A 9,224-nucleotide genomic window follows, 5' to 3' on the forward strand; every position below is an offset into this window, starting at 1 on the left:
CTGGGCGCAATTGGATAGACCTAAAACCAATCAGAGCTATCATCATCCTCGTGTAAAGCCCGCCTTAACGCCTCGATTTGGAAATGGGCTGGAATGGGCTCTTGGCCAGACTGACTTGCAGAGCAAATCTCAAATTTGCCGGAAGTTCGTCTGGGTTTTCCCAGGCTATCCTGCAGAGTTTAGCTCCAACTCGGCTCAACACACCTGTCTGTAATTGGGGTTGGAGCTGAACTCTGCAGGACAGTGGCCCTCCAGGAGCAGGACTGGACACCCCTGTACTAGTCATGTCCAAGGCATATTGCTTTTTCAACTCAAAATCTTAAGGATTTTTATTTTGCATAAATAATAGGAACCTCATTTCTAGCAACATTAAGTCCAAATGTGACACATTTATGAAAAAGAAAAGAAAAATGAAAAAAAAGTAAAGTAACTACCACAAATTTACTAGCTACTAATTTGTCTAGACTACTTGGCATGCAAAAAAAGTACAGTACATCAAATCAGGACTCCAAATTAAGCATATAATATACGTTTTAATATCTAATAAACATCCACAATCAAGATTTTAAAAACATTTCACTCACCTTAGTATTCCTCAGATGAAAATGAAACGGACAATTTGACATTTCTTACAGTTTACACAACTGCTTTATTCTGCCTCTAGAAAGGGCCTCGGCCCTGGAATACACCTGGCTTAATAACAAGGTGGGTTACAAGATTGGGAATCCAAATTACACATTCTGTTAGAGACCAAGAATAACAGCATCATTCATGAAACAATGGACAAAGACAGGGAGAAAAAGCATCATCCAGCTTCAATATTTTTGCACGCCTGTGACAACCTTACCACAAGAAAGGAACTCTAAAGAGAAACTTAGTGAAAGTGCAAAAGAAAGAAGAAAAATTTAAAATGGGAAGAAATACACTCTAGAGAATTTTTTTTTTTTGCACAACTACAAACAAATTTACACATGGCGGTCACTACATCCTAAACCAAACTACCTACACAAACCCAATTCAGTGTGTTTGAAAGTCGAAATACTGCACACAAAAACCAGAGAGACAACGAACCTGCATAATAGGCAGCGTTGGTTTTTGACTAATCGAAATCCATTATCAAAACACAGTGACAGCCATCACTCAGCCTAACTGATCTACAACTCACAAAAATAACTAAATAAGGGGAAATTCCTCATTGTGGGGTGAAGCAAAAAAAAAAAAAAACGCTTCAAGTTTATTATTATCAAGGAAATACAATGCATTTGCTTCAGCTCATGAAAGCCCCTAAAACATTACAAAATAAGTTAACTCTCCGGTGGCCAAACATCTTCAGGGAGTAAGAGTTAGTATACTGAACGCAGACAGTAACAGAAACCATGACGTGCTTTAGCCACTATTCCACAAACACGCAATGACAACCAACTAAACCAATACACTTGCCTGAAAATAAATACAATTGATTATTAGGTAAAAAAAAACCCAGCAAGACACAAAATGCTCACCACACATTTGGCAGAACTGCTCAGCAGCGGCGGCACAATATCACAGTTATGTTTCTCTTCAATCCTGAGGATCCCAATGAATGTCTTTGTCACAGTGAAAGAGGTTCCATGCAGTCCCTGCATTTCTTTTTTTCTTTTAAATGTACCTACGCAACAGTACACAGTACGTTACCATTGCTTCAAAAAGTCTCGGATCCGAGACAGTAACACAGCAGCTCGATTTGTACAAATGAAAAGATTTATAACTTTGGAAATGATAGATTTCCCATTCTCTGCATAGCATAAAGTTGACCTGTAAAGTGTAAAAGAGATGTTAAACATTAACAATATAGACAATCTTACACAATTAGAGAAAAGCAAAAATAACACAGCGCCCCTCCTCGTTTATTTGGTCAGTGCCGTCCACTCGTAGATAAAGCATGTAGGCTTTGAATAAAAAGTAATGGAGGCACTTGCTGGGCCTGCGGTTTGATTAGTATTTAGGCCATCATAAACCACCGACCCACAACAGATTCACAAGTCAACTGTCATGCATGTCAGACGTTCAGCTTTGTGTTAAGTGCACCACAGATGAATCTATTGCCATAATGGAATGCAAATTGAATCAAAACAACACTGTTCAAGGCTGCAGTCCAAGTTCATTCTGCCTTCCAGCCAAGGCTATTGCAGAGCTGGCGGCCCGAATCCCCACAGTTCATCCTTCCAGCACATCAAACCCTTCAGCGGTAGTGTCTGAAGAACATTTTGAGCAACATCAAATCCTTTCAACTTTCCTCCCAGCTGTGGACCCCACCATTGGCGACCACATCCCCGTTTTCTCTGCATATTTCAAAGCTGTGAGGAGAGACAATGCGATTAGCTACATGGACCACAGCGCAATACCTGTGAAATGAGAGCAAGGTCTGCCAAAGACATTTACCCTGGATAGTTCTAAGAGCTCTTATCTGAAGGTCCACAGCGTTCATTACTCAGAGGGCTGGTTTGGATTCTCCTCTGAGTCATACTAGTGGAGTAATGAGGGAAGATCAAGGACCTGCTCCCTAAAGAGAGGAGCATATGGGGTAGTGTTCAGTCATAATCCCAGACCACATCCTGACTAAACAACTGCCAAGACCATTTAAGAGGCCATGGTGAAGTCTAAAATATTTAAATGGCTCTTGAAAGGTACTGCCTACATTTTCTCAGAGGCTTGAAATATAACTATACCATTGAAACATGAGGATATTTTGTATTGTGACATTATTTACGACAATTAAGCTGCCACTTCACATTAACGTGATGTGAAGGATATATATATATATATATAAATTAATATTATATAAACACAAATATGTTATACAGACAACCTTTTAACTTTGGTGCGATTGATTGGTTTGAGAGCACATACATATTTTTTTACATATTTTTTACATATATATATATATATACACTCACCGGCCACTTTATTAGGTACACCTGTCCAACTGCTCGTTAACACTTAATTTCTAAGCAGCCAATCACATGGCGGCAACTCAGTGCATTTAGGCATGTAGACATGGTCAAGACAATCTCCTGCAGTTCAAACCGAGCATCAGTATGGGGAAGAAAGGTGATTTGAGTGACTTTGAACGTGGCATGATTGTTGGTGCCAGAAGGGCTGGTCTGAGTATTTCAGAAACTGCTAATCTACTGGGATTTTCACGCACAACCATCTCTAGGGTTTACAGAGAATGGTCCGAAAAAGAAAAAACATCCAGTGAGCGGCAGTTCTGTGGGCGGAAATGCCTTGTTGATGCCAGAGGTCAGAGGAGAATGGCCAGACTGGTTCGAGCTGATAGAAGGGCAACAGTGACTGAAATAACCACTCGTTACAACCGAGGTGTGCAGCAAAGCATTTGTGAAGCCACAACACGCACAACCTTGAGGCGGATGGGCTACAACAGCAGAAGACTCCACCGGGTACCACTCATCTCCACTACAAATAGGAAAAAGAGGCTACAATTTGCAAGAGCTCACCAAAATTGAACAGTTGAAGACTGGAAAAATGTTGCCTGGTCTGATGAGTCTCGATTTCTGTTGAGACATTCAGATGTTAGAGTCAGAATTTGGCGTAAACAGAATGAGAACATGGAACCATCATGCCTTGTTACCACTGTGCAGGCTGGTGGTGGTGGTGTAATGGTGTGGGGGATGTTTTCCTGGCACACTTTAGGCCCCTTAGTGCCAATTGGGCATCGTTTAAATGCCACGGCCTACCTGAGCATTGTTTCTGACCATGTCCATCCCTCTATGGCCACCATGTACCCATCCTCTGATGGCTACTTCCACCATGTCACAAAGCTCTAATCATTTCAAATTGGTTTCTTGAACATGACAATGAGTTCACTGTACTAAAATGGCCTCCACAGTCACCAGATCTCAACCCAATAGAGCATCTTTGGGATGTGGTGGAACGGGAGATTCGCATCATGGATGTGCAGCCGACAAATCTGCGGCAACTGTGTGATGCCATCATGTCAATATGGACCAAACTCCCGGAGGAATGCTTCCAGCACCTTGTTGAATCTATGCCACGAAGAATTGAGGCAGTTCTGAAGGCAAAAGGGGGTCCAACCCGTTACTAGCATGGGGTACCTAATAAAGTGGCCGGTGAGTGTATGTGTATATGTTGCATAATTTTTTTTTTACATATATATATATAATATATATTTCTTTTTTTACATAATTGAATTATTATATTAAAGGGTTAGTTCACCCAAAAATTTAAATTCTGTCAGTAATGACTCACCCTCATGTTGTTCCAACCCCGCAAGACTTTCGTTCATCTTCGGAACACAAATTAAGATATTTTTGATTAAATCTGAGAGCTGTCTCACTCCTCCATAGGCTTCTTAGGGGATCGAAACTGGCCGGCCCAAAAGTTATGAAAGACATCGTTAATATAGTCCGAGTGACTACAGTGGCTCAATCTTAAATTTATCAAGTAACGAGAATACTTTTTGTGCGCAAAAAACAAACAAAAATAACGACTTTATTCAACTATTCATTTCCTTCCCTGTGGGCCTCGAGTGAGTGAGCATCTCACACATGACCAGCGTCGGCCAATAGTGAGCCTACGTGTGACGTACAACACAGAAGCTTTGCACAGTTTCACTACGTGAACTCACTCGAGGCCCACAGAGAAGGAAATTAATAGTTTGAATCGCTTGACAAACTTAAGATTGAGCCACTGTAGTCACTCGGACTATTTTAACGATGTCTTTCATAACTTTTGGGCCGGCCAGTTTCGATCCCCTAAGAAGCCTATGGAGGAGTGATCCAGCTCTCAGATTTAATCACAAATATTTGTGTTTCGAAGATGAACGAAAGTCTTACGGGGTTGGAACAACATGAGGGTGAGAAATTACTGACAGAATTTTCATTTTTGGGTGAACTATCCCTTTAAAACGTTTTTACTTGAAATATGTGTCAAACATATTTTTTTAGTTAGATTCGCCTATTTATCCCATCTAATCTCAAAGTCTGAAAAAGCTGTTGTTGAATTCTTATATTTGCTCTCATTTCTTGAGTATAAACAGATCTCTTCCATTACCTAATGAGCATTTCCTAAAAATCGTGTAGTAAATACTTACCAGGGCCAGGTGAGGCCATGACAGCGTGGCTGGGACCTGCAGCGGCGGGGTGATACAGCGACGCCAGGTTGTTGGGCGTGTAGGTGCGGAGCAGGTTGAGGACATTCCAGTCAGCCTGCATGTTATTGGGAGACGGCGTAGGAGTCACCTTAACCGAAGCCAAGGGTGAGTTCGCCTGCAACAAGGTTTTCGCATTTCTGCCGGAGGGCACAAGCCTGTTGAAATCCTCTCCAAGCCGTCCAGATGCGGCATGCGGAGGCTCAAAGGACTTCTGTCTCTTGCTAGAGGGTTCGCCGACATCCATTTGCGTCAAGTTTCGGAAACGGTCTGAAAGACAAAGTCTAGCTGGATCTGTGGGCCATACCATTCCCTTTTTGCCCATACTTGCCCTCTGACTCATCTCATGATCCAGGCCAGGCCTCTTCTTGGACAACTCTCGATCATTTACATTGGGCACATTTAATTTTCTGCTAGATTCTTGCTCTGAGATTCTAGATAGCGAGCTGGTTGCATCCGATTCCCTGCCCCGCTGACCCTCCTGGTGCTGTTCTTTCCAGCGCTCTTTTGCAGGAGAAATCTTAGACATCTGTGGATGTTTCGGAACCCTCTCGCCAGGTTTTTCCGGCTGCCGGAGTGGGGATTTGGTCCGACGGGGATGCTTCTTGTTGATGCTGGGCAAAGGAGTGACGTCTTTGCCCTCAAGAGCCGGGGGGCAACCAGTGTACCGTTTCTGTTTCTGAGGTCCCCTGTATCCGTTCTTCTTGACGTCCAACTTCTCCTTGTGGATGAGCTTTTTATGCATCAGGAGAACCTCAGGGTAAAGTGTTTCATAGGAGCAAGAGGTACATGTGTTGGTCAGTAACAGGTTTCTGGGTACTGAGGTAGCAGATACAGAAAGAGACACTTTGAGGGACAGATTCAACGGTGCCTCAGAAGCCTCTTTCTCCTCCATCTTCAGGTCTACCGGTACTGGGTATGTTTTGTTGACCTCACTCGCAGGGGTGTAAGGGGCTGCGACAGGAGAACTTGCATGCTCTTGCTTTACTTGAATGAAAGGACTTGTGCTGGTAATAATGGCCTGGCTCATAACTGGTTCACGTTTAACACTAACAGGGAGAGGTTTAGGAGCAAGCCATTGTTTGGCTGGTTTTAAGGCTCGTTTGTCATTATTCTTGGGAGGTTCGATGGCCTTGATGATATTCCTAGTAGACGATGTTGCAGGAATGTTCGGGATTTCCGTGAAAGGTTTATCTTTGTGACGTCTGTCTAAATGGTACCTCAAAGACGTTTTCTGTGCAGCAGCATAGTCACAATATTCACATTTATAAGGTTTTTCACCTGTGAAATGAAAAGAGAGACGGCATTAGTTAAATAAACCGTATAGCAAATAAACAATCTGTATCAAAAGAAACACTATTTTCATCCTGAAATAGAAGAAAACAGAAAGCCTAATGAGACATAAGTTGTTAAAAAAAAAAAATACAAGCAAGTACTAACCAGTATGTGTCCTGAGATGAATATTGAGGTAATAATTTGAGCGGAAAGTCTTGCCACAGTAACTGCATTTTCTTGGAGCAAGAATTTTGAGCTTCATTTTACCTGATCCATCCTCACTTTTATCTGTAGGACAAAGAGAGACATGTTTAACACATGCAAAACATATATTGCTCGAATGGTACAACATGGTGACCTATAACAGAAATTAAAAACTGCAAGCTGAACATGAGTCATACTACAGAATGCCCTTAAGTAAAGTATTAAAGATTAAAGTCCTCTCTTGACCAGCAGAGGGAGCTCTAAGTTCTTCACTAGTACAAAAATAGGTTTGTGTGAAAATGCAATTGAACCATTGAGAAGTAGCTTCTTCTGTAATAAAGAGTGCACATTTCTTTGGTAATTATGGTGTGCATTATGTGCATAATTTAACAAGGTGATGCCAATTATGAGGACCAACGTCTGACAGATGATGGTTTGTTGTTTATACCAAGCAATTAAAAACTAATTAAAATGTGAATGCAATACCAAACACGTTGGTAATAATACCTGGATTAAAGGCGTCAACTGGCACTCCCTCTTCCGAGCCATCCTCGGAGTACTCCTCTGCTCGGTCGAGAGATGAACTGCTACACGAGCCAACACTTTGGGCCCTCCCGTCTACAGGTGTGGTTGGGCTCTCTGCTCCTCCTCTGCTCTTGTGGATTCTAGAATGAAGGACCAACTGATGGTACGTCCTGAAGATCTTGCCACACTCTTCACAGTTTGTTGGCTTGTCTTTACGAATCAGACCTTTTTGCTCAGGTGATGGGGAAGGAGTCTCAGTAGGCTTGAGTTCACTTCTTAGGCCTCGCCTGACTGGTTTATCTCCACCGCCAGAAGCCCAGATGGCCCCCAGTTCCTCTTTTTCAGAACCAGAGTCCTCGTTGTCAGAGTTGGAGTCCGCGTTGAGCTCCTTGGCTAAGTTTGGACCTGCCGCGATCTTGCCCCTGGTGGCCAACTGCCAGGCCTGGTAGGTGTTGAAAGGATCAAGTTGTGATATCCAGCGTCCAGACGGGTAATTATTTTCAGCTTCTCTCACTCCAGACGGATGCAACTGTAAGGTCTGCAAAAACGACTTCTGAGATTCAGGAACCTCCTCGGCAGGCTGGCTGACAAGGGAGACGTTCTCATCTACTTCCGGTTCCCGATTGTGGACTTTGCTGTGCTCAGCCAGAACTTCCTTGTTGAGGAAAAAGAAGCCACATACCATGCACATTTTGTACGATGTGACAACAGGTGATGGGGGTTGGTCTTGGATGACGTCATTAACGGTAGTTGGGATCTCCAGGTCCTGGTTTTTGTTTTTAGACCCAGCCTTTCCACCATGGGTTCTCATGTGGTTCTTTAGGAACCAGGGCTCTTTGAAACGACGTCCACAGAGGCCGCAGCAGTACGTGAAAGAGTCCTTGTGTTTCCTCATGTGCGTTTCCAACTCTGTCGCATCTGCGACAGCCTGGCCGCAAACAGCGCAACAGAGCTCCTCATTCTTTACCACAGCTGGGCAGGTCTTAGAACGGGCCCTGTCGCTGGGAGTTAAGAATTCCGCTTCCACGCGCAACACTGCAGGAGCATGGAATGTTGTGGGATGCTGGGATAGAAGGTGTGGTCCTAGGTCTTCCTGATGCAGGAAAGTCTCTTCGCAAAACATGCAGTCTAGAGGTAGGCTACTTTCTGCCAGCGTGTCAGATTTTTCCACCAAGCTGGCGTGGGGCGTCATGCTAGACCCAGTACCAGGCATACTTGCACTGCTGTGGCTGAGAATGTCATGACCTAGTCCATCAGGACTTTCCACATATGGGATCAATGGGTGGGTAGGCATGTCAGCAGGAATTTACTTGGGAATTTATTTTCTTATTTAGTTTCAGTTGAAAGCTTGTACGAAACAATATGTTGAATGTTACAAGACATGTGAAAGTAGAGTCATTCTTTTGAAATACTCATGAAGGAGGATATGCATGAGATAACAAAATACCAAATACTCTTAACATTTCCATGGTACTTTTCAAATGTGAATTTCAGAACAGCACATTTGCTAAGAGTTTCTGTAAACCCCTATGATCCATCCTATACAGGAGAAGCAGTCGGGGCTTGCCAGTCACTGCCAGGTAATGGGAAATAAACTCGATCAGTTGATTTCTTGTGATTCACACAGAGGAATTGTCCTGACAGGCAAAACCTGAAAAGGAAGAAAAGGACAAAGTCAGGTGTGGCCACTTCCGTGGAATGCAATCAACTCAGGACTACACTTACAAATACAAATACGAATGATTCAATTAATGGGGGGGGGGGACAAGCATTCATCTGTTTTGTACTGTTACTCGAGATGAAACATGATGTCACATGGATAGTTAAAAAGATTAGCAACCACATAGGGCTCTAGGATTGATGTTTAGCTTAAGTTTTTGTAAGTAAACTGTTTAAGTAAAGTTTTTTTAAGTAAATTGGAGAACAAAGAAAAGTTTAACTTTAAGCACACTGCAAATTGTCAAAGTGGAACAAATACAGAGCAAGTGATAATCTACACTCATTGGTCAAAATAGAAACATATATTTAACATTGTTATAGCATAAATCAG

At 42.7% G+C, this 9,224-nt stretch overlaps 1 protein-coding gene across 1 annotated transcript in view; it reads right to left on the reverse strand.

Annotated features, from left to right (window-relative positions):
• Nucleotides 1-625: 625 nt before the first annotated feature.
• The window catches only part of znf217 (zinc finger protein 217), a 13,119-nt gene continuing 4,520 nt past the window's right edge, over nucleotides 626-9,224 (reverse strand). Inside the window, exons 2-6 of the mRNA XM_056241244.1 lie at nucleotides 7,157-8,825; nucleotides 6,611-6,733; nucleotides 5,114-6,451; nucleotides 2,422-2,542; nucleotides 626-2,336 (exon numbers count right to left, since the gene is read on the reverse strand). Coding sequence (XP_056097219.1) covers nucleotides 2,433-2,542; nucleotides 5,114-6,451; nucleotides 6,611-6,733; nucleotides 7,157-8,468 — 2,883 coding nt within the window. The 5' untranslated portion in view covers nucleotides 8,469-8,825 and the 3' untranslated portion in view covers nucleotides 626-2,336; nucleotides 2,422-2,432. The remainder of the gene's footprint in view (nucleotides 2,337-2,421; nucleotides 2,543-5,113; nucleotides 6,452-6,610; nucleotides 6,734-7,156; nucleotides 8,826-9,224) is intronic.

This window comes from Rhinichthys klamathensis, unplaced genomic scaffold, assembly GCF_029890125.1.
Source record: "Rhinichthys klamathensis goyatoka isolate OS25496 unplaced genomic scaffold, OSU_Roscu_1.1 h1tg000635l_1, whole genome shotgun sequence".
In the NCBI taxonomy this organism is placed as follows: domain Eukaryota; kingdom Metazoa; phylum Chordata; class Actinopteri; order Cypriniformes; family Leuciscidae; genus Rhinichthys; species Rhinichthys klamathensis.